Raw genomic sequence first — 25529 nt, forward strand, 5'->3', positions numbered from 1 at the left:
GTCCAGTTCAAAGTGAATGATGGCAGGCCCGTGTGGCAAATGGCTTATTTCCATATAGGCCTACTGTAGCTCTGTTTGGCTATGGCGCACCAGTCTGTATAGACTCCATGTTTTTATTAGGTTTTATTTACTGCAGTGTCTATTAATTGCCCAAACGCACAGCTGCTTTCCCATTCTATATTGCTATAGAATTTTCAAATGTCTTACTCTACGTCATTCCCATACATTCTATGAATGTATGAAAACGTGAAAATGACCATATCTAAGTGCTCGCTTGTCAGAAAAGAAAAAAGAAATACAGATTTCATATTTCTAAAATGCCACTTTAATAATAAGATACAACAAATACATATAATTGGGGATATGACAAAGGAATATAATCTACTGGTTTCATCTCCACATGTTAAATGAAGTCATTTATTTTTGTGGTAGCACTTCAGGGCCTACAGAGGTATCCTGGATAGTGTGTGCATCTAGTAATTAAGAGTTGAAGCACCTCTTCATGTGTTAAACGGGTGAGACAGTTGAACTCCATGCAAAAATACACCAAACGGTGTTCCAATTAAGTCAGATATCCTGGAGTTCGTTTCGAAAGGTCAATTAATGGTGCCTGAGGGAGATGACTGCTACTGACGGGGATGTGGAGTGACGTGAGTGTTTGTCTTTTGGGCCACACAGGGCCTCTGAAACCAGGCCAAAAATGGGACTGCGCCCCCATCAGTGCTTATACTTACTCTGTGTATAAACTGGGATTGTGTCTTTATCAACTCATCAATGACACTATCAGCCGGCCTAAAACAGTACATATCAGTGTTCCAAATGGCACCCTATTCCTTACATAGTGCACTACTTTTAACAATAATCCTATAGGCCAGGTCAAAAGTAGTACACTATAAAGGGAATAGGGTGCCATTTGGGATGCATCGCATGGTAAAGGGATACATCACATGGTGAAGGGATACAGATAGAGGAAAATGGGTTCAAAATGTAGGATGCAATTGTGTATTTTTATAAACTATCAACTTCATGACTCTGTCAAGGAAAAATGCAGATCTTAGATTGGTACACGTCTATGGGATAGAGAGAGGGAGGAGGAGACAGACTGATAACATTAACTGATGTGAACTTTTGACTGACATATAATTTCCTTCTAGTCCTCCTTGGACTGCCTTACGTTTGATGAGAGAGAGGAATATGGGAAAAAGATGGTGCGATAAAGATGGAGCGAGAATGATTGAAAGAGTGAGTGAGAAAGAAAGAGAGACAGAGAAAAAGAGAAAGATGGAGAGAGAGAGGGAAGGAGAGAGATATTGATGGAGCGAGAGTAAGAGAGAGACGGTAGGGATTTGAGGAAACTCAAAGCCGTCCTCTGCTTCGGCAAAGTCGTCTGAAGTGTGGCGGGCTTTAAAGAGAGACGCGCAGAGGGGCGGTGGTTGTGTGTCCTTCATCTTGCCATACGCCGGCGCCGTACAAGAGGCCTCATCGTTGGGATGGTGTCGCCAGTTAATGAGGACAAGGCGACGAGAGACAAGACGGTCCCCACCCCTGGTCACAACATTTCTGGGCTCGTATTCAAAAAGTGTCTTAAGTGCTGATCTAGGATCAGGTACCCCATGTCCATACAATCTTATTAATTATGATCTAAACAGCAAAAATGACCCTATATCAGCACTTTCACTCACAACGCAAATCTTAAAATACATTGATACTGTTTCTAACGGCAACAATTACGTTTATCTTCCATCTCTCCTTGGTTTCACTACATGACCAAAAGTATGTGGACACCTGCTCGTTGAACATCTCATTGCAAAATCATGGGCATTAATATGGTGTTGGTCCCCCCTTCGCTGCTATAACTGCCTCCACTCTTCTGAGAAGGCTTTCCACTAGATGTTGGAACATTGCTGCGGGGATTTGCTTCCATTCAGCCACAAGAGCACTAGTGAGGTCGGGCACCTATGTTGGGCGATTAGGCATGGCTCGCAGTCGGCGTTTCAATTCATTCCAAAGGTGTTCGATGGGGTTGAGGTCTGGGCTCTGTGGAGGCCAGTCAAGTTCTTCCAACCCGATCTCGATAAAGCAGTTCTGTGTGGACCTCGCTTTGTTCACGAGGGCATTGTCATCCTGAAACAGGAAAGGGCCTTCCCCAAACTGTTGCCACAAAGTTGAAAGCACAGAATTGTCTAGAATGTCATTGTATGCTGTAGCGTTAAGATTTCCCTTCACTGGAACTAAGGGGCCCAGCCCGAACCATGAAAAACAGCCCCAGACCATTATTACTCCTCCACCAAACTTTACAGTTGGCTCTATGCATTGGGGCAGGTAGCATTCTCCTGGCATCCGCCAAACCCAGATTTGTCTGTCGGACTGCCAGATGGTGAAGAGTCATTCATCTAGAGAACGTGTTTCCATTGCTCCAGAGTCCAATGGCGGCAAGCTTTACACCACTCCAGCCGACGCTTGGCATTGCACATGGTGATCTTAGGCATGTGTGCGGCTGCTCTGCCATGGAAACCCAGTTCTTGTGCTGACGTTGCTTCCAGCGGCAGTTTGCAACCGAGGACAGACGATTTTTACGCGCTATGCGCTTCAGCACTCGGCGGGCCCATTCTGTGAGCTTGTGTGGCTCCTAGATGTTTCCAATTCACAATAACAGCACTTAGTTGACCAGGGCATGCTCTAGCAGGGCAGACATTTCACAAACTGACTTGTTGGAAAGGTGGCATCCTATGACGGTGCCATGTTGAAAGTCACTGAGCTCTTCAGTAAGGCCATTCTACTGCTAATGTTTGTCTATGGAGATTTCTTGGCTGAGTGCTCGATTTTATACACCTGTCAGAAACGGGTGTGGCTGAAATAGCTGAATCCACTAATTTGAAGGGGTGTCCACATACTTTTGTATATATAGTGTATACAGTCTGATTACTATTCACTTCAAAACCATTTCCCTCAATAGAGGCGCTTGATCTCCTATGGATCTTAATATGTTGGTATCCATTCCTTTTGGCCTGTGACAATTGCTACCAGTTGGCGAAGGAGGAGAGGAAGAAACGAGTGAAGTGGTGCCTTACGAACACAAAGTGCCTGGCCCTCGTTAAAGAGCACACACACAACCGTGTTTAGTGTTAATTAATTAGGCTAATTGTTTCCTGGGAGTGAAGAAGTGGAGGGGAGGATTCCGCCTCTTGGTTCCATATGTGTTGCTATCTTTAGCTTCTCCTCTCTCAGCGAGTTAAGTCAAGGGGGGAGGGGGCGAATACATACAAACAAAACAACAAACCTGTAATTAACATTCGGCCGTGCCAAACATCACACTTCAATATGCCGTACAGAGTTGAGAAAAGCAACGCCAGAATGTGTTTAATGACAGATTTTGGTTGGAAAACTGAATGGATTATTTGAGTTAATTACATGACTTAATTCAGAAATTCAGCCCCAGTGAGAAAGATCCGATTTAAGGGCAAAGCTTGTTCTTTTCCGATCAGCTCCATTCCTGAGGGGGGCCAATTCAGGAGCCTGCAGAAAATTCTGGTTTGTCTGAGGGCCATGGCTGTCAATGGTCATCATTATGTATAATTTCAATATTTTCTTGTGTTCAATATTATTATTTCATGTGTGTTTTTGTTCTACCTTATGTTATTTTTAGTATTACATTGACATTGATTACTGCATTGTTGGGTTTGGAGCTTGCAAGAAAGCAATTTCACTGCACTTGTGGGTTCGATTCCTGCAGTGATCAGTAATGTATTTTTGTGATACTTCAGACATTCCATACATTGCATGTGCTTTAAGACACTGTTTGAACTCACACCAACATATGTTACACATACAACATTTAAACCAACATATTTGTTGCACAGGTAAGGACATTTATCACAGAGAGTGATTTGCTATATTTGGCTACTACGACATTACCATAGTGTAGGCCTATGGTTGGCATACTTTTACCAGGGCCCAGTGAATATTCAATTTCAGACGCAGGGGAACCACAGACTTATGTAGAACAAACCCATTACCTATTGTTCCAGTCGGGCATGGTTGCCTGGCCACCAATCCCTGTCTGGTCTTGGGCCAGGTCACATCCGACATGATCATGGGATTACAGTACTCAATGCTGATGTTGGGGAGCTTGGAGGACGGGGACGACTTTGTGTTGCCCTCTGGGATATTGCCCTCTGCTGGCGGAAATGGCGGCGGCAGGGTAGTCGAGGTGGGTCGCGGTCGCTGGGCAACGGGGGTCGTCGCCGAAACCCTGGTGGTCGTCGTGGTGCTGGTTGTTGACGTGGTCGTCGTGGAAACCGTAGTCGGTCGAGTTGTAGTCCGAGTTGTCGTGGTATCCATAAATACAATCACTGATGAAGACGATTCTGCAAGAGGAGGGAAGAAAGAGAGAAAGCGTAAAATAAAAAGCCCTGTCTTTCTGAGAAATAATGTAGCATTCTAAATGGAATAGGGATAGAGGGATAGAGAAAGAGAGAGAAAAAATAGATTTCTTTAGTTCTTCAGTCACAGTTAATTTATCTCAAGAGGCAAATTTATTTCAGGCCTGGTTGCAAAAATACTCAGAGGTGTTCCATAGCCCCCCTTCCCCTGTCAGTTTAAGAGGAGATAGTTCAAACTGGATGAATTGGATCTGGCAGGTGTGGCTTGGATGTGCAGGCTCGGTTTCTGCAGAAGAGCTGGCAGACTCCCGCAGCTAGGCAAACGCACACAGGCATCCATTTCCAGCTATATTTTGTGTGTGTGTGTACGAAGTTAATAACAGTATTGTAGCTGTATGAAATTCTGGGTGGGAAGGAAGACAATGGTGACGTATAGGATATTGTTTTTCTTTGTCTTCCCACAGATACACATTAAAGATTCTCTCTTATGATCTTGTTTCCCTAAGGTATTGGGTAAAGGGCGTACACACACACCATCGCCCCTAACTATCACACACGCATAAACACCCATAATAAGGGCCCAAAATTAATTTAGCAACGAGCATGAATGTGTGGTCTAGGATCAGCCGCAAAGAAGCCGGGGAGAGATCGGGCAGGGCTCATAACACTCTAGCAAACAGTAGGATAGTGAGTGGGCAGGCAAATCAATGAGACAACACACACACACACAGAGGGCAACACACAAACACACATAAAGTGGAAGAGGGGGGGATTTTATAATGGGAAAACAGTTGATTCTCTAACGCCACAGTGGCCATTATCTTTTGTCTTAGTGTAACCCAGTATAATAGGAGGTAGCACCATAGAGAAACCTAGCTCCCTGGAGAATGGAGGTTAGGCCCCTTAGCCACTGTGATGCAGCAATCCATTCCAAATGCAATCATGAAGCAGACGTTTGCTTTTCAAATAGTTAAGTGCAGCTTAAGTGACAAGTATGGTGGATGATAATCCCATTTTAACATAATGCAGGATTAAAACATTGGTCTTTGTTAGAGTGTTACAAAAACAATACATCGACCATGTGTGGGTCTGTAGATTTAATATTTTTTTAAGTGAGGCAGTCAGTGGAGGTTGGTGTATTGAGGAAGAGGAGGATGGTTCGCTATTATTTGCGTAAAAATGTAAAAAGCACATTAAAAAATCCTCCTTGGTATAACACTATACCCCTGTCTGTTATAGGCTAGTACTATAGCAAAACACATGACTGCAGCACACAAACATCATCTGTTGAGCTTGAGTTATTAACTTACTGAGACCCCCGGAGGTATACCTACCTGTGGTAAAACACATTCAAGGAAATTCAACAGCAAACAAAAACGTTTAAAATACGTTTTTTTATGTTTTATACTTTAGAAGGATCCAGGCTTTATTCTCTCCAACAAATAGTGTTTTTAAGATCCCTAGGTATCTGTACACTGTTGTGGAGCCTACATTGCCTTAACAAGCATCCTATTTAAGTGAAATAACAGAGGTAAATAGGCACTGTTTTCCTTCAGTTGTAATGAACATTTCATGATGTGCTTTTGCCTGCTCACAAAACATTTTTGCACATCATAGTTAACTACAGTATATACAGCCATTGTTGATAACACACAAATATGCATGCAAGCGTGTAATTCATACACAGGTTACACACACACATGCATGCACGCACACACGTGCATGCGAACACGCCACACACACACACTCATCAGCCCTAATGTGTCATACAACTCTCCTTATTCAGGCCAATCAAAAGTGAATGAATGCAGAAATAGGTCTTTAACGTTTTCCCTGCATCAAAGACGTCGCCATCTGCAATGACAGTAACACATTAACATTAATCTGTGCTACAATGCATAACGACTCCTTGCCTCCTTCTGCAGAAATGATCATATGGACTGATGGAGGTGAAAATATCACCGAGTACATCTTTCCATTAACTTATTCATGATGCTTTTGATTTATTCATCCATTTTGGGGCGGATAGCGATGAGTATCTCTCCTGTCACACACTAACCGAGGCCGGTTTTAATTTCCCTTGAAATGCATTGTGATGGACCTCTCTTGGGCTGAGGGTCTATGGTGGTGTCCCAAATGGCACCCTATTCCCTACGTAGTGCACTACTTTTGACCCGAGCAAGGTGCGCAGAGTGGCCAATTAGGATAATGATAAAAGATCGGGCCATGATTGGCATCATGCAGGGCGGCCATTTTTAATTCCCTGGGACCTTGTTAAGTCAGTATTTGTATACAGTATCATGCTGTACTGTTCTCATTTCTTATGTTACAGGCCAATTACTTCATATTTCAGCGATGTATTTTCGAAGAGGAAGCAGGCAACCGTGACCTTAAACCATGACCCCAAACCTGGAACAATGTTCACACCCTCAAAAAATAGCCTTTTCAAGTTGCACAATACCACAATGAGACTACTGCCGCAATGACCATATAAATTTGAGTTCACCACATATCATACTAACAATGCTCCAATAGCAGATATTCAATCTACATCTACTGTATAGTACCGGCCTTGAGTTATCGAACATCAAATAGACCTAATGCTCTTGCGATGTCAAAGCATTGCTCCAAGTTTCTGATTCTACAACCTCAGAGATTGGGTCTTTTTAAAGAGAATACCTTAGGTTGTGTTCTTTCCCCTAGTTATAGGGAAATACTGAAAACAAAGTCACTACAGTAGATTGTGTGAGTCAGCAATTATGGTTAAAATTAAAAACCAGAACAGCACAGAGGAGTGAGTGACACAAATAAAATAAGGGCTACATGATAACCAGTACACTTTTAAAAGATAAACTGCTTGGCTATTCTAAATAACAATGTTGTTAGGGATATGTTTTGTTCTAAAAACCTGTTCTCACAGTCTCCCATAAGAGGCAGAGGAGGTCTGAGAAATAAAGAAAGCTTGACTATGTCCTTGAGCAAAGTTGTGTATTTTGCATGAAGCGATTACAAAAGGACAAACGGGTCAGTAGACACTCATGTTTTGGAAAAGTCTTGTCTCACCACCACCACAAAGACATTCTTTGTTGTGCTCTGTCGGTTCCTAATTTTATCTTGGAGCAACAAACAGGGTTCAGGGTTCAAGTTCAGTGGCTATGTGAATATAAACTTTGTATTCACTTTGTATTCTTAGAGGGCGTCATCCTTAACCTTATATGGTAGTCTTAAATGCCTAAAACTTTCTGCTTGGTAGCTCATTGTTGTGGCTTATTGTTGTGGCTCGTGTAGAGGGAACAAATAATCCAAAAATGGCCTTGGAGATATGATTGTTGTGCAGGGCTTGAGTGACCTATTTAGTTTTGCTTCGTCAGTTTAGTGTTCCTATTTCAAGCTTCACTAGGGTCAGTAAAACCTCCCAATTGTGGGATTCCATCACTTGGAGGAGAAAAATATTTTGCTAAATGACTCCTAGAGATATTTCTTTAGAAAGGAATACTAAGCACATCCAGCAAACTTCCGCAGGTGCAGAGTACACATTGTCAGAGGAAGGAGTGAAAGAGAAAATAAGCACAGGACTAAATATTTTTGGACTTCTCTCAAGGTTTAGTGGTCAAATTGCAGCCAAATTCGTCGAAAGGTTGCCAATAATCTTTAGCAGTAATCAAATAGAGTACAGTTTTTCTTCCTTTTTCTATAAGAGATGTACTGTACTTATGACCATCATTGAACCACAGTTAAAAATAGAAACCCCCTCCATCATTATCACTTCTAATGTCAGAGGTCAATTGTTAACTTCAGCCATATATGATCTCAAATCCATAACTTGAAAACCCCAAAATTATTTCATTCATAAAAATTTAAAAAAGCACAATCCCTTCGTCACCACATTTACAGTATGAGTCAAAAGTTTGGACACACCTACTCATTCAAGGGTTTTTCTTTATTTTTACTATTTTCTACATTGTAGAATAATAGTGAAGACATCAAAACCTTGTTAAAAGTTAATTTGTGGAAATTCTTTCCTTCTTAATGCATTTGAGCCAATCAGTAGTGTTGTGACAAGGGAGGGGTGATATACAGAAGATAGCCCTATTTGGTAAAAGACCAAGTCCATATTATGGCAAGAACAGCTCAAATAAGCAAAGAGAAACGACAGTCCATCATTACTTTAAGATATAAAGGTCAGTCAATACGGAACATTTCAAGAACTTTTAATGTTTCTTCAAGTGCAGTCGCAAAAACCATCAAGAGCTATGATGAAACTGGCTCTCATGAAGACCACCATAGGAAGGAAAGACCCAGAGTTACCTCTGCTGCAGTGGATAAGTTCATTCAAGGTAACTGCACCTCAGATTGCAGCCCAAATAAATGCTTCACATAGGTCAAGTAACAGACACATCTCAACATCAACTGTTCAGAGGGGACTGTGTGAATCAGGCCTTCATGGTCGAATTGCTGCAAAGAAACCACTAATAAAGGACACCAATAATAAGAAGACTTACTCTGGCCAAGAAACACGAGCAATGGACATTAGACTTAGATCTGTCCTTTGGTCTGATGAGTCCAAATCTGAGATTTTTGATTCCAACCGCCGTGTCTTTGTGAGACGCAGAGTAGGTGAACGGATGATCTCCGCATGTGTGGTTCCAACCGTGAAGCATGGAGGAAGTGGTGTGAGGGTGCTTTGCAGGTGACACAGTCTGTGATTAATTTAGAATTCAAGGCACACTTAACCAGCACGGCTACCACAGCATTCTGCAGCGATACGCCATCCCATCTGGTTTGCGCTTAGTGGGACTATCATTTGTTTTTCAACAGGACAATTACGCAACACACCTCCAGGCTGTGTAAGGGCTATTTTACTAAGAAGGAGAGTGATGAGGTGCTGCATCAGATGACCTGGCCTCCGCAATCCCCCGACCTCAACCCAATGGAGATGGTTTGGGATGAGTTGGACCGCAGAGTGGAGGAAAAGCAGCCAACAAGTGCTCAGCATATGTGGGAACTCCTTCAAGACTGTTGGAAAAGCATTCCTCATGAAGCTGGTTGAGAGAATGCCAAGAGTGTGCAAAGCTGTCATCAAGCAAAGGGTGGCTACTTTGAAGAATCTAAAATCTAAAATATATTTTGATTTGTTTAACACTTTTTGGCTACTACATGATTCCATATGTGTTATTTCATAGTTTTGATGTCTTCACTATTATTCTACAATGTAGAAAATAGTAAAAAAATAAAGAAAAACCCTTGAATGAGTAGGTGTGTCCAAACTTTTGACTGGTACTGTACATGCTGCAGACTTCTTACCTTATCTTTAACTCTGCACTGTTGGAAAAGGACCCGTAAGTAAGGATTTCAATGTCAGTCTACACCTGTTGTTTACGAAGCATGTGACATATAAAATTAGATTTTATTTACGTAACATCGCTCCCTTGCAACACGCCATGACACCTGCTGATGTTTCAACCTCCGACAGAGCTGTGTGCTTCATTTCAAAGCAGTCCTTCCTGGATAATTAGTCTTCCTCCTTTTTCTCCCCAGGCTTTACAGCAGTTACAATTACATAAACCTTCCACTCGGTTTCAGGAACGGGCCCATTATTTTGAAATGAATTTGCTTTTAATGACATCATTTTCATGCGAATAACGCCGGTCTAGCTGCCTCAAAGACTTAACAGATAGGTGAGATCAAAAGAAGAGAACTAGGCTTTGGGGGAAGGAGAGTGACTCACAGGATAGGGAATTTGTCAGTGTAAGGTTCAACTGAATTATACATCATTGTTAATATTTGAACTGTGTTCACACCTTTCTGCTTGGCTACGTCTGTTGGGGGTACGTCTTGAAACTTAAACTTCCACTGGGATTCACCTCAATCAAAAAGGAAGACAATTGTATAGATGACAAAGTGCAAAGTGCAAATTATGTCATAATACCACTTTGACTAAGAAAGACAGTGGTGATTAATTGATTGAATTGTTGAAGCTTTTATCATTATATCATTGGTTGAATTAGTTTTTCATTAACTACATATTACGTTATACATGATTATCATACTACCGAAGTGAATGTTAGCTCGTCAAAACACTGTACCATTATCAACCAACTAACCCAATTATACTGTATCCATGACAACACCCATTCACACCAATCTAACAGCGGTCAATGATACACAACTCAAAACTATTTTCGCTGTCTCAATCCATCCATTCTCTATAATGATAACTCATTATTATGAGTTATCATTATAGATAACTGTCTCAATCCCCCCCCCCCCCACCCCAATGCTGTGCATGTAGTGGAGTGGGTAGGTAAATGATGATGAAACTCCTGTAGTTTAATGGGCATTTTGTGGCAGGACCACAAACCTGTCAGTGGGGTCCAGTGGTAAATGATGCATGGAGACATCCGGTAATACCCTGATATCATCTGACATCATGAAGCCATAATGGATGGATGGTGGCCATTGTTTGGAAAGTCATTCCTCATCCGGCTGGATCCCACTCGGCTCCCCGAGACTACAGAGGGCAGCTGTGGCGGTCACTGCGAGAAGGCCATATGCACTGGTAAGGGGGCGCATCCTCTCACTCACTCAGCTTCTTCAATGCGCATACACAAATGGCCTTGATAGTGTACACACACACACATACAAATTGAGCTACATGGATGTTCTCGAGCACACCTGCGCACACGCACACACACAGAAAGAAGCACACATACAGTAGTACAACCAATGACAACAGGGCCCCGTGAAGCCTGAAATGAGGGACGCTGAGAGCTCACTCTCAGGGCCAGAGTCAGTCGGGCTTCTGTAAACCTGCACTGTCTAAATAACCATGGAGAGGTTGAAAGCAGGGAGGATAGGAGGGGAGTGACGGGGGGGAAGAGGGGTAGGAGGACAGTGTCTCACTCCCAGTCAAAAAGCCTAGAGTCTGGATTTTGAACACTGGCAACCGACAAAGCCGGGGCTGATTGGATAATACAAAGCGTCTCAGTGACAACTTCAACACTGCTGTTACCAGGGGGATTCTTCAGAGGAAAGCACAGTGGCCCAGATCCACTCCATTGATAACTCAAAAGGAGAAGGAGAAGACAAAAAAATAAAGAAAAAGGGGTTGTTAATATTCCTTAAGAGTCTATCGACGAACCCGTGCATCAATCTAAGTAACATTATGAAAAAATCCCCATCAAAATCCGTCAATTTAAGCTAGAGCTATCCACCGCATCCGCCTATGTCGCCCTTCCTCATCTGTGGTGGAAAGTGGCCGAGCTACAGTGGTGTTTGTCAGACCATGAGACATCCCGAAAATCGGTCTTCTCATCAAAACGTCTATCGATTAGTCTCTGCTTCTCTTCTACGCAGAATGTTGTTGTTGTTTCATTTCTGCATGTGTCAGGGGAGATGGATGGGGTGGTGGTCTGAAGTGAAGAATCACCTGGCATTCCCTGGAACCGCACAGATGAGCTGTGTATGATTTCTGGATCAAGGTACAGCCCGATGTAGATGATAAATGACTCCTCTGGTTGACGAAGGAAAACGTGCACCACGTGATGCATGAATGAGACCACAAAGCCCAGGAAGTGTAACTGCTGTGTTGCAGCAGCTTACAGGGATCCTAATAAAATACTAAATAGTAGAATAGAATGTTTATGCTATGTGTCAAAAGGTTGATATAGCAACTCGCCTGCTGGCCGTGGCGAGAACTAAGCAGGTTTGCCGTTCAAATAGATAACATGATGTTTACTACCCGTGAGGCAAAGCTCAGGCACTTGGATACATTTGAAAGCTGTGCAGGACACAGCATGGATAGGGGAATAACAAGGGACCACATCATCTGAAGTTGGTTGTACACTGTATTTGAGTACAGCATGAGCAATACAGCATTCAAAGCCTAGCAAAGAACTAGAAAGCAAGCGACACTGCCATGCGGCAAATATCAAGCTATATTCCTAACAGGTTTCCATTGTGTTTCCACTCCCTTGGTTTGGAGCAAGCCTGTGTCCATAGGACAAATACACTGCATTTGTAATCCTAAACCCTGGACACAGTCTTGTCGGTGACTCACCCTGGAAATGATTAGCCTACCTCGTAGGGAGTACGGCAGGTTTGTAATAAGTATTTAGGCCATGTCGCCAAGCTGACAAGATCAGAGAGGCATAAAACAGCATGAAAAATAGTAAGACAACAATGCATTCATGAATGCATTCCAATAATTTAGACGTAGAGCAAATAATAGCACACTTAAGCAGGTAGCAAACACACACACACAAAGAGAGGTCAAAGGGCAAAATGTTGTGTCCAAAGTAACCCGCTGGTTAACAAGGCGGAGCAACAGTTGCTCTGTCAGTCTGCATATACCTGTTAGCCATTCTTATTCAATTAAGCAAATCTCCGTTACTACTGACAGGGAAAAGACTGGCAGGACTTGCCGAAAACATGCCAGCCTCAGTATGAAGGTCGATGCCAATGTCTCAGGCACCTTCTGGCACACGCTGGAAATCTGCCCCGGCCAGATGGCAACATGTGGCAAGATTACAGAAGGCATGTCAGACAGTGGAGGGTATTGGTGATGCCAACTGTGCCGCCTGTGCCACCGAACCCGTCATCCGCAGATGGCTTGAGATGACAGAAGAATGGCAGAGGTTTGCGACCCAAGTGGGATATCCGGAGATCAACGGTTGTTGCAGTGTACCAACAAAGCAGTCACATTGGGAGGGATCATTGACTATAGGGATGCATATTAATTTAGAGACATAATACTGGACAACCATCAACTAAGAGTGTCTGCTAAATTACCTAAATGTAATTAATAAGGCATAGCCAGTTCAGAAGGGAAACCTGAGTGTGGTGGCGTCAGCTGATATTGCACCAATTGGATTCACACTAATTACATGTGGTCTATGTAAGTTGACCAGTTCTACACATGCTTCCTCAATGCCAGATGTCAAGCGCTCGCATGTGCTGGTGTCTCTTGCTGCCGTGTTGCTGTAACTAGCTGTTCCTTCCTTTTCTGATATCTCACCACCACCCCAGCCCCCACCTGGGTTCTGTCTTCCTTCCTTCAGGGGATTTGATATGTGCTCACTGCCTGTGGTTATATTATCATCTTCATATGATGCTTCGCTCTGCCGGTGAGCTACCCTGAAGGAACAGAGCCACCAACACCAAGACATGCATTGTTATCTTTCCAATAAATGGTTAAACATACATGTGGTGTTTTCTTTCTGAAATGCCCTAACTAAACATGTCCTCCTTTATAAAAACACCTTGATAAATATGGACGATTCCACGCCAGCTGAAAATACTTTTGCTCTCTCAGATTGTTCTGGCAATTTTCACATGGAAACGTCATTGGGAGGAAGGATGTTTGAAATGCTTTTTACATTCATATTACAAACCATTTCTGAGAAAACCATGATGAAAGGCCCTTTTTAGACCTATACATGCCTCTTGTAAGACAGCTATGAGCTCTCTCCTCACATGCACACACGCACAGACACCTCCCCCTGCCACCCACATACACCAAGCAGGCAGCAGGCACCAGTAGCAGGTGTCTGAGGCGGGGCAAATTCTCTCAAGTGACTGCCTGCACTAAGTAGCCTTGGGGACTTTCTTCCTCCTCCGCTCACTGTGGCAGAAATTAGTATTAGTAAGGTCAGCCTGAACGTCCAGACTCAATCTATTCTATTCCTCTTTCATGAGCTTTAGATATTTCAAATCTGTATGTTAACGTCTAGTTCCATGTCTGCTATTTCAAACCTACACCTATGAAAGTAACGGTCTATATATCCATGGAAATTCACATGAACATTCAAGTGTTCCCATGTTACAGTATATTGACCATTCTGGATCTGCTTTTTCTCCAACTATTTGTATTTGGCCTTGGTGATGTGGGCTTCCAAATAAACTGTCAGAATAACAGGCCTTCCTCTTTCTTCCACTTTTTAATTTCCTCATTAATTTTTTCCCCTGCTACATTGTAAAGAAGACCGTTTCAATTAATTGTATTTGCGCTTGCACGCACTCTATTGAATTTGATTGAAAGAATATGCCAGGAGAGGGCAAGGAGATGTGGGCTTTTAATGTTGTCTGCTTGGAACATTTGTAGAAAACTCTTGTATTTCGTTTTTTCAATCAAATTCAGTAAATACAATTATCAATAAGTGTTGTCATAGAAACAAGCATTGAATGAAGATGTGTCCTCTATCCTCGATTTGTTCTCTGGAGAGATTTAAGTATCAGTTCTATAAGAGCAATTATGCTCTTGTAAAAAATTGTTGACAATCATCCCATTGCCTTGCCTACAGACATACAAATGATGTCCCCTTAGCAATTATTATTTTCAATTTGTACAGTTTCATTCTCAAGTATGAAACAAGGAACATGATGAAATATGTCTGGCTGCAACATTTCTGCAATATATTTATACCATTTCCACAACATTAGATGAAATAAACATCAGTCATAAAACATACTGTATATACAGTATCCACAGCTCTTTTCATCATCTTATGTAGCTTTCATACATCGACCAATCAGAAACCATGCAAACCAATGCATCACCGTTCAGCATGACAAGACTATGCATCAAACCACCTCCATGATTCAATCCCACCACAAAAGGAAAAACCACACCATTTCAAAAATGCATTCCCAGAATCCCATGCAAAACACCTGTGCCCATATTTGCGTGGCATGGCGTGCTGAGCCAAGACCCAGCTTTGGGCATGGACATGACTCCCCTGCTACGTTGCCCATTTCCCATGCTCCATTGCCATAGCAGCTCATGCATCGCATGCCTATGGGGATGGGGGAGGTGGTGGCACAGGTGGTATCGAGCCTCTGTGCGGGAATCTTACTAAACATCACATTAACCCCTTCATCAGTGGTCTGGTCAAGGAGAGAGCATAACCTGTGTATTTCACCTTCATACATACATTATGCCTTTGATCATTGTGTCTTGGTTCGCTGCAGTAAGGTACAGGTGAGGTTGACATATTTGACTAGTTGAGATACAGTATAAGCTACATCAATGGTGTTGAGCAACAGCTGTAGCCAAGACATTTCATGGAATGCCACAGTCCTATATTTACATTTTACATTTTAGTCATTTAGCAGACGCTCTTATCCAGAGCGACTTACAGGAGCAATTAGGGTTAAGTGCCTTGCTCAAGGGCACATTAACGTCATTTAGCAGACGCTCTTAGCCAGAGCGACTCACAAATTGGTGCGTTCACCCTATAGCCAGTGGGATAACCACTTTACAATTGGGGGGGGGGGTAGAAGGATTCCTTTATCCTATCCCAGGTATTCCTTAAAGATGAAATAGTATGAATAAATTCATCAAAATAAATTTATGAAAATATGTCAATCATTGGTTGACAATCTATAGGTTTTATTTAAGTGATAATGCCAGAGAAGCCAGTGTTTGGAGGATATATTGGCACGGTGCTGTTGTATATCATCCAAACACCGGCTTCGAGTGTATTATCACTTTTATACAACGGGTTATCAACATATTCAAACAATGATTGACATATTTTCATAAATTTATTTTGATGAATTTATTCATACTATTTCATCTTTCCACAATATACAGTGGGGAAAAAAAGTATTTAGTCAGCCACCAATTGTGCAAGTTCTCCCACTTAAAAAGATGAGAGAGGCCTGTAATTTTCATCATACGTACACGTCAACTATGACAGACAAATTGAGAAAAAGAAATCCAGAAAATCACATTGTAGGATTTTTTATGAATTTATTTGCAAATTATGGTGGAAAATAAGTATTTGGTCACCTACAAACAAGCAAGATTTCTGGCTCTCACAGACCTGTAACTTCTTCTTTAAGAGGCTCCTCTGTCCTCCACTTGTTACCTGTATTAATGGCACCTGTTTGAACTTGTTATCAGTATAAAAGACACCTGTTCACAACCTCAAACAGTCACACTCCAAACTCAACTATGGCGAAGACCAAAGAGCTGTCAAAGGACACCAGAAACAAAATTGTAGACCTGCACCAGGCTGGGAAGACTGAATCTGCAATAGGTAAGCAGCTTGGTTTGAAGAAATCAACTGTGGGAGCAATTATTAGGAAATGGAAGACATACAAGACCACTGATAATCTCCCTCGATCTGGTGCTCCACGCAAGATCTCACCCCGTGGGGTCAAAATGATCACAAGAACGGTGAGCAAAAATCCCAGAACCACACGGGGGGACCTAGTGAATGACCTGCAGAGAGCTGGGACCAAAGTAACAAAGCCTACCATCAGTAACACACTACGCCGCCAGGGACTCAAATCCTGCAGTGCCAGACGTGTCCCCCTGCTTAAGCCAGTACATGTCCAGGCCCGTCTGAAGTTTGCTAGAGTGCATTTGGATGATCCAGAAGAGGATTGGGAGAATGTCATATGGTCAGATGAAACCAAAATATAACTTTTTGGTAAAAACTCAACTCTTCGTGTTTGGAGGACAAAGAATGCTGAGTTGCATCCAAAGAACACCATACCCACTGCGAAGCATGGGGGTGGAAACATCATGCTTTGGGGCTGTTTTTCTGCAAAGGGACCAGGACGACTGATCCGTGTAAAGGAAAGAATGAATGAGGCAATGTATCGTGACATTTTGAGTGAAAACCTCCTTCCATCAGCAAGGGCATTGAAGATGAATCGTGGCTGGGTCTTTCAGCATGACAATGATCCCAAACACACCGCCCGGGCAACGAAGGAGTGGCTTCGTACGAAGCATTTCAAGGTCCTGGAGTGGCCTAGCCAGTCTCCAGATCTCAACCCCATAGAAAATCTTTGGAGGGAGTTGAAAGTCTGTGTTGCCCAGCGACAGCCCCAAAACATCACTGCTCTAGAGGAGATCTGCATGGAGGAATGGGCCAAAATACCAGCAACAGTGTGTGACAACCTTGTGAAGACTTACAGAAAACGTTTGACCTGTGTCATTGCCAACAAAGGGTATATAACAAAGTATTGAGAAACTTTTGTTATTGACCAAATACTTATTTTCCACCATAATTTGCAAATAAATTCATAAAAAATCCTACAATGTGATTTTCTGGATTTTTTTTCCTCATTTTGTCTGTCCTAGTTGACTTGTACCTATGATGAAAATTACAGGCCTCTCTCATCTTTTTAAGTGGGAGAACTTGCACAATTGGTGGCTGACTAAATACTTTTTTTCCCCACTGTATAGTCAAGCCGGCTGGTCGTTCTATTGGTTCGGTTGCTAGAGACGCGACCCAGTAGTTCAGGCTTTTTGTTCAGTATCTATGGACACGACTCAGTCGTTCGTTCTCAATGTTCCATTGCCATACTGGCTGGCAACGTTGTTATCCCTTGCTTGCTAGCTAGCCAACTACGGCTAACTTACAGTAACGTCACAAAGTGACAGAATAACAGCAAAGTATCATTTGCATTGTTCAAGCTGTTTTCTAGTGTCATTTATTTGGATACATCCATAACAATGAGCTAATGAGGTGCGATTTTACCTGGCATAGAAAATGTGCTCACTCGTCAGGACACTGTTGTTCAGAGGAGCTAGCCATTTCAAACTGAAGCTGGAAAGACTGCAAACTAGCTGTACTTCATTTCGTTTTACCTTTTTTCAATTGACATTTCTTTGTATATATCCATAAAAATGATGCCAGCTGATTCATGATTTTGACTGGCTTAGGAACGCTGCCTGTCTGTCTCGTTCCGACTCCTGACCCCTACACGTTCATTACTATGGGACAGCTGGAGATCATATTTGAATATTGAAACAATGTTGAAAATGTCGGAGAGACAGACAGCAAGGTTAATACAAATCTCTGCTGTTGAAAACTAAATGTTAGTCTAAAAGAAATGTGAGATAATGTCTAGATGCTTTTTATAGTGGAGATCAAGTTTATAGCTTGCCTGGCTCGGCTGATGAGACAGTGGATTGCGCAGTCAGATGGAACAGAGTAAATAGGCATTTTAACGTCATAGATTTAGCCGGTGGTAACTTGTGGAATCGACACCGGCTGGAATGCACTTTTAACCAATCAGCATTCAGGATTAGACCCACCCGTTGTATAAAGCAAATCAACTGAATCCATTCCAGATACAGTACCGAAACTAGAATGATAGCTAACCCATAATATCAACTCATAACATTCATCCATTACAATCACTTTGATGAACATGTTTCTTGCCTAATCCTTAATGAAATGAGATATGCAATCTCCCCATCTGAAAATACATTAAAAGTCAAATCCGAAACCAAATAGTACACGTCAATCCATCTATCGACCGATCTATAGTGCGGCAATCGACTCAATCATTCACTCCAGATCAGTCCGTTTATCTGGTGCTGTTTGTCTCAGACACTCTCTACTCTATCTATCAGTTTACTGGATCCATCAACTGTGTCTGTCTCTCAATCTCTCTCGCCTCCTTGCTCGCCTGTTTGGAGGTCAGCCCATTCCGCACCAAGGGATACTGAACTGATACTCCCTGGAGAAGGAAAGGTTCATTACTGAGAGAGGGGGAGAGAGAGAGAGAGAGAGAGAGAGAGAGAGCGGGAGAGAGCGAGAGAGAGCGAGAGAACGAGAGAGCGAGAGAACGAGAGAGCGAGAGAGAACAAGAGAGCGCGAGGTAGAGTGCGAGGGAGAGCGCGAGAGAGAGAGCGCGAGAGAGAGAGCGCAAGAGAGAGAGCGCAAGAGAGAGAGCGCGAGAGAGTGCGAGAGAGAGAGAGCGAGAGAATGAGAGAGACAGAGAGAGAGAGAGACAGAGAGAAAGAGAGAGAGAGAGAGAGAGACAGAGAGACAGAGAGACAGAGAGAGAGACAGAGAGAGAGCGAGAGACAGAGAGCGAGAGACAGAGAGCGAGAGACAGAGAGCGAGACAGAGAGCGAGACAGAGAGCGAGACAGAGAGCGAGACAGAGAGCGAGACAGAGAGCGAGACAGAGAGCGAGACAGAGAGCGAGAGAGCACGAGAGAGAGCACGAGAGAGAGCGAGAGAGAGAGAGAGCATGAGAGAGAGTGTGAGAGAGAGCGCGCGCGAGAGAGAGAAGCTGAAATGTTCACTCGTGACATTTTAAACTAGGCTGTTGATGAGCCAGCGCAAAGAATTATCTCGCCGTGTCAAAACAATTTTGGGTAGGCTTGACTACTACTTTTAAAGAAGCAATATCGCATGGAATAAATGTAACTTTCTTAAAAAGAGTTATGGCAAGTTTAATCAGAGCAGTCATCTCTGTCTTTACAAAGGTGACTGGTACTGTATAAAAGAGAGAGACACCGACTGAGAGCAGACTGAAAAGACAAATAACTCTTGTAGTTCTGTTCACATCTTTTGTCATAAAATGATATAGAAAATAATGTAATATCTAATATAGCTCAGAAACTAGGGATAACAACTGCCCTGAAATACGATCCCTGTGAGAAGAAAGAACAACCCAATCACGTGACGGCAAACAATTTGTTTTTTTCCCCCCTTTCAAATGCAAAGTTTTTTTTCTCCGACCCGACAATAGTTGAAACGTCTTGTAAAACAACAATGTGACTGCAGTTATTACATTTTCCCACAGCTGGTGTGTAGTTGTTTTCTTGGTTTTTCTCTTATTTGAGGGGTTTAATTCAATGGCATAAGGAAGATGACACATTGAGGCATCATATTCCATAGCTAATTATCACCAACCCACACACTCTCGATGGTGCTAAATTCCAACGTATAACGATACATATACTTCGTTTGAATTTACTCTGCTCTATACTTTCCAATTTAAAAAAACCCACCAATCATACTGTCAAACAATCTAGGAAAAAGTTTCAAGTTACTTGCAGGTTCGCATTTCGTTGAATGGTGTATACCATGTGTATTCTGTACATACGACTAATAAAAACTTGAAACTTGTTCCTAAATTGGTTGACACTATAATTGATGGGCTCATAGGCAATAATATGAAAATTATGTTAAATGTTACACATATTGCAACACTGAAATGTGATCAAATGAATACTTTTTTAACAGTGTTTTACTGGCTAAAAGCAAAGGATTGGTGTGCTCTTTGAGAACATTTTCATGACAATAAACCATACGTCTATCTACCACTACTTTGTATCCTTTTCTCTCTCGCTCTCCTCCAACACTACTCACTCTGCCCCTACTCAGATGGTAATGCGCCATCGCAACCTTTGCTCTCTCTCTCCCGCTACTCTCTCCTCTTCCATCCTATCATCTCTTCCCTCTGCTCAATCCTTCTCCCTCCAATCTCCTGATTCTGCCTCCTCAACCCTCCTCTCCTCCCTTTCTGCATCCTTTGACTCTCTATGTCCCCTATCCTCCCGGCCAGCTCGGTCCTCCCCTCCTGCTCCATGGCTTGACGACGCATTGCGAGCTCACAGAACAGGGTTCCGGGCAGCCGAGCGGAAATGGAGGAAAACTAGACTCCCTGCGGACCTGGCATCTTTTCACTCCCTCCTCTCTACATTTTCTTCCTCTGTTTCTGCTGCTAAAGCCACTTTCTACCACTCTAAATTCCAAGCATCTGCCTCTAACCCTAGGAAGCTCTTTGCCACCTTCTCCTCCCTGCTGAATCCTCCTCCCCCCCTCCCTCTCTGTGGATGACTTCGTCAACCATTTTGAAAAGAAGGTTGACGACATCCGATCCTCGTTTGTTAAGTCAAATGATACTGCTGGTCCTGCTCACACTGCCCTACCCTATGCTTTGACTTCTTTCTCCCCTCTCTCTCCAGATGAAATCTTGCGACTTGTGACGGCCGGCCGCCCATCAACCTGCCCGCTTGACCCTATCCCCTCCTCTCTTCTCCAGACCATTTCCGGAGACCTTCTCCCTTACCTCACCTCGCTCATCAACTCATCCTTGACCGCTGGCTATGTCCCTTCCGTCTTCAAGAGAGCGAGAGTTGCACCCCTTCTCAAAAAACCTACACTCGATCCCTCCGATGTCAACAACTACAGACCAGTATCCCTTCTTTCTTTTCTCTCCAAAACTCTTGAGCGTGCCGTCTTTAGCCAACTCTCTTGCTATCTCTCTCAGAATGACCTTCTTGATCCAAACCAGTCAGGTTTCAGGACTGGTCATTCAACTGAGACTGCTCTTCTCTGTGTCACGGAGGCTCTCCGCACTGCTAAAGCCAACTCTCTCTCCTCTGCTCTCGTCCTTCTAGACCTATCTGCTGCCTTTGATACTGCGAACCATCAGATCTTCCTCTCCACCCTCTCCGAGTTGGGCATCTCCGGCGCGGCTCACTCTTGGATTGCGTCCTACCTGACAGGTCGCTCCTACTAGGTGGCGTGGCGAGAATCTGTCTCCGCACCACGTGCTCTCACCACTGGTGTCCCTCAGGGCTCAGTTCTAGGCCCTCTCCTATTCTCGCTATACACCAAGTCACTTGGCTCTGTCATATCCTCACATGGCCTCTCCTATCATTGCAATGCAGACGACACACAATCAATCTTCTCCTTTCCCCCTTCTGATAACCAGGTGGCGAATCGCATCTCTGCATGTCTGGCAGACATATCAGTGTGGATGACGGATCACCACCTCAAGCTGAACCTCGGCAAGACGGAGCTGCTCTTCCTCCCGGGGAAGGACTGCCCGTTCCATGATCTCGCCATCACGGTTGAAAACTCCATTGTATACTCCTCCCAGAGTGCAAAGAGCCTTGGCGTGACCCTGGACAACACCTTGTCGTTCTCCGCTAACATCAAGGCGGTGACCCGATCCTGTAGGTTCATGCTCTACAACATTCGCAGAGTACGACCATGCCTTACACAGGAAGCGGTACAGGTCCTAATCCAGGCACTTGTCATCTCCCGTCTGGATTACTGCAACTCGCTGTTGGCTGGGCTCCCTGCCTGTGCCATTAAACCCCTACAACTCATCCAGAACGCCGCAGCCCGTCTGGTGTTCAACCTTCCCAAGTTCTCTCACGTCACCCCACTCCTCCGCACACTCCACTGGCTTCCAGTTGAAGCTCGCATCTGCTACAAGACCATGGTGCTTGCCTACGTAGCTGTGAGGGGAACGGCACCTCCGTACCTTCAGGCTCTGATCAGTCCCTACACCCAAACAAGGTCATTGCGTTCATCCACCTCTGGCCTGCTGGCCCCCCTACCTCTGCGGAAGCACAGTTCCCGCTCAGCCCAGTCAAAGCTATTCGCTGCTCTGGCACCCCAATGGTGGAACAAGCTCCCTCACAATGCCAGGACAGCGGAGTCACTCACCACCTTCCGGAGATGCTTGAAACCCCACCTCTTTAAGGAATACCTGGGATAGGATAAAGTAATCCTTCTACCCCCCCTTACCCCACCCCCAAAAAATAATAATAATAATTGTAAAGTGGTTGTCCCACTGGCTATCATAAGGTGAATGCACCAATTTGTAAGTCGCTCTGGATAAGAGTGTCTGCTAAATGACGAAAATGTAATGTAAATGTAGCCCTGTCAACAACCTCCTCTTCACTTCTCCTGCTATCAAAACTACTGCCAACGCTCATAATGTCTACCATGTATACCAATAACAGGTAACACTTTATTTTGATAGTCCAGATAGTCCATCTGTAAATGCGCTACAGATGGCCATACTATCAACAAACTATCTGTTGATAAGTTACTGTTTGCTAAGGTTACGTTTAGGTTTAGAATAAGGGTTAAGGTAATGGTTAAGGTTAGGGTTAAGTTTAGGGTTAGTAGATACTGTAGTTAGTTGAAATAACTACTAATAAGGGAAAAGAGAAGAAAATCTGTCCTACCCAGTCTACTGTCCAAGGCGCCGAAGTCCAGCGAGTACTTGACCACGTGGTAATTGTTCCAAACGTACAGAAGGTTGTCCCGCGGGTTGTAATCCACGGCGGCGATGTACTGGTATGAGTTGGGGAAGGGGATGTCCAGGAAGCCATCTTTACTCAGCTCTGTGTTGTAGAAATAGTCGATCTTGTTCCCAGTCGCCTCGTTGTCGTCGTCTTCGTAGACTGACTTCACCACGTACAGAATCCCGCATATCATGAAGGCGTTGGACGCTGAGCGCTTGTCATAGGCGGTATCCCAGGTTCCTTCTACACGGAGAGTATATGGGTTGAGTTGACTGATGACGATGCGCCCGTTGTTCTGCTCCGTGGCGTAGATGACCCACAGGCCGTTCTCATCCACGGCGAGGTCGATGTCTGACTTGCCGCCCCAGCGGTATGGCGAGGTGTCGTGGTAGTTTGCGCTGCCAATAATAGCCTCACCGCTCTTGATGCGCGTGCGCAGGTCGAACTTGACGATGTTGCGCGTGCGCTCCTTGTTGAAGAACAGAGCGCCATCGTACACTACGAAGCCTGTGCCGTCGACACGGTGCGGTAGCTTGTACGTGGTCGTGGGTCGCCCGGCGATGAAGTCCTCTTTGGAGGAGTACTCGGTCAGCGTGTCCGTGCGGTATGGCGTCCAGGGCATGTAGTAAATCTTGTCGGAGGCCTGGAGGGGGTCTTTACACCAGGCACCGGATTGGTGGTCCGACTCAAAGAGGTGTTCGCTCTGGTACACCCCTCGCAGCAAGCCGGGGCACAGGAATACTGAGGAGCCAAAATGGAGGAAAGACAATGCTGAGAGTTACTTTGGCATGAATAAGACATCAGTATTGGAATACTGCAACTAGAAGGAGAAAGGACAAAGAAGTATAGTGTAAAAGGAAATCATTCCTTTCACCTGATCAACATATCAACAAAGTTAACAATGCATTAGTTCTTAAATAGCTCATTTATGTAGGCTATAAAACAGAACAGGAAAAATATTTGGCAATGTTGCTTAAATATACAATGAACAACGTTTGAAAGTAATATAGTTTCAGAACACGCATGCACACGCACTCACACCCACACCTGGCTAGCTATCCACATATTTACAATAGGCAAGTCATCAGTTACCATGGTCAATGTAATACAAAAACCACTACATTCCATACACTTATGTCATCCATCCCATCTCCTCAGTGCTGCTGTATCATTGATTAAGACATAACATCTAATAGGGAATGTCTAATACAAACATATTAAAATATTTTGATAAATAGCTCAAGCATAAGTATTGGCATTTGGGGACCCTGAACACAATAATGACTATCTATATTACTACATGAGAGTATTTGTCCATTATTGAGATATCTTCAGTCTGTGGCACCCTGATTTACAATGCCTCTGCATTCTAAACTAATTATACCCTAACTGGTTTGTACTGAAATCTTATGAAGCGATACAGCATGAGTCGATAGCGTGCATCCCTTGCCAAAGGTGATTCTCTTTCAATATGGATTACACTTGGGCCGCCGACTGAGTCAATTTCAAGTTGGCCTTCTTGATAAAAAGATGACATTTGAATTTAAATCCTACTCATACGAATGTAATATATGGAGCCTGTCATTTATTTGGACCGAGAGACAACAACAAAATACATAATTATCTAAGGGGGAGCATTTTTTTATTTTTCATATAATGTTTATTTAACGTTATTTAACTTGACAGTGCATTGACAGTGCCTCTTGAAAAACTATATTTTTGTAATGTTGTATATTTACTTACACTCCCTAAAACAGACTCTTATACCATTTAAAAAGTAGCATTAGCACAGAAACTGTTAAACGTACAGATAACTCAATAATAAAGTAGGTTGAGGGTAGGAAGGTTTGAAATACTGTAGGTCTACACTTAAAAAAAAAATAGTGATTTGACCATAGCATGTGACACTGACTAAAAGCAGTGCTAGTTTCAAGAGCTAGACTAAAGCAACCTAATAACCTAACATTTCCACCCAAATTCGTTGGGATTCAGGGTGCAGCATATAAGCAATAACAAAGAATAGAAAGTGGGCAAAAGCTTCTTTATTTATGACAGGTGAGCAGCCTGACACCCCCGATGACAGGTTCTTCCTGGGGGACTCAGGCAGAGGTAAAAGCAGTGTGCTCAGAGAAGAAGAACAAAAACAAGCCTTACTCCTCTGTAATCTCTTAAGATTAAACATGTCTACATGCATGTGAATAACATACTGTGATGCCTCCCATGGCACAAATCTAAACTAGCACGCTACAAAAATGCTAAAAGGTTCTCTACGGCTTAGCAAGGCTTTCGGAATCTAGCATGCCCAGTAAGTAGTGGTCTACTGAAAGGAAAGAAATTGGG

General features: G+C 43.4%; 1 protein-coding gene across 1 annotated transcript in view; it reads right to left on the minus strand.

Moving 5' to 3' along the window:
* The window catches only part of LOC311112601 (adhesion G protein-coupled receptor L3-like), a gene marked incomplete at its 5' end in the record, with an annotated part of 228768 nt that overhangs the window by 120145 nt on the left and 83094 nt on the right, over positions 1-25529 (minus strand). The window contains 2 exons of the mRNA XM_084155747.1: positions 4017-4367; positions 23130-23930. Coding sequence (XP_084011873.1) covers positions 4017-4367; positions 23130-23930 — 1152 coding nt within the window. The remainder of the gene's footprint in view (positions 1-4016; positions 4368-23129; positions 23931-25529) is intronic.

Source organism: Coregonus lavaretus, assembly GCF_964263955.1.
Source record: "Coregonus lavaretus genome assembly, chromosome: 39".
In the NCBI taxonomy this organism is placed as follows: Eukaryota; Metazoa; Chordata; class Actinopteri; order Salmoniformes; family Salmonidae; genus Coregonus; species Coregonus lavaretus.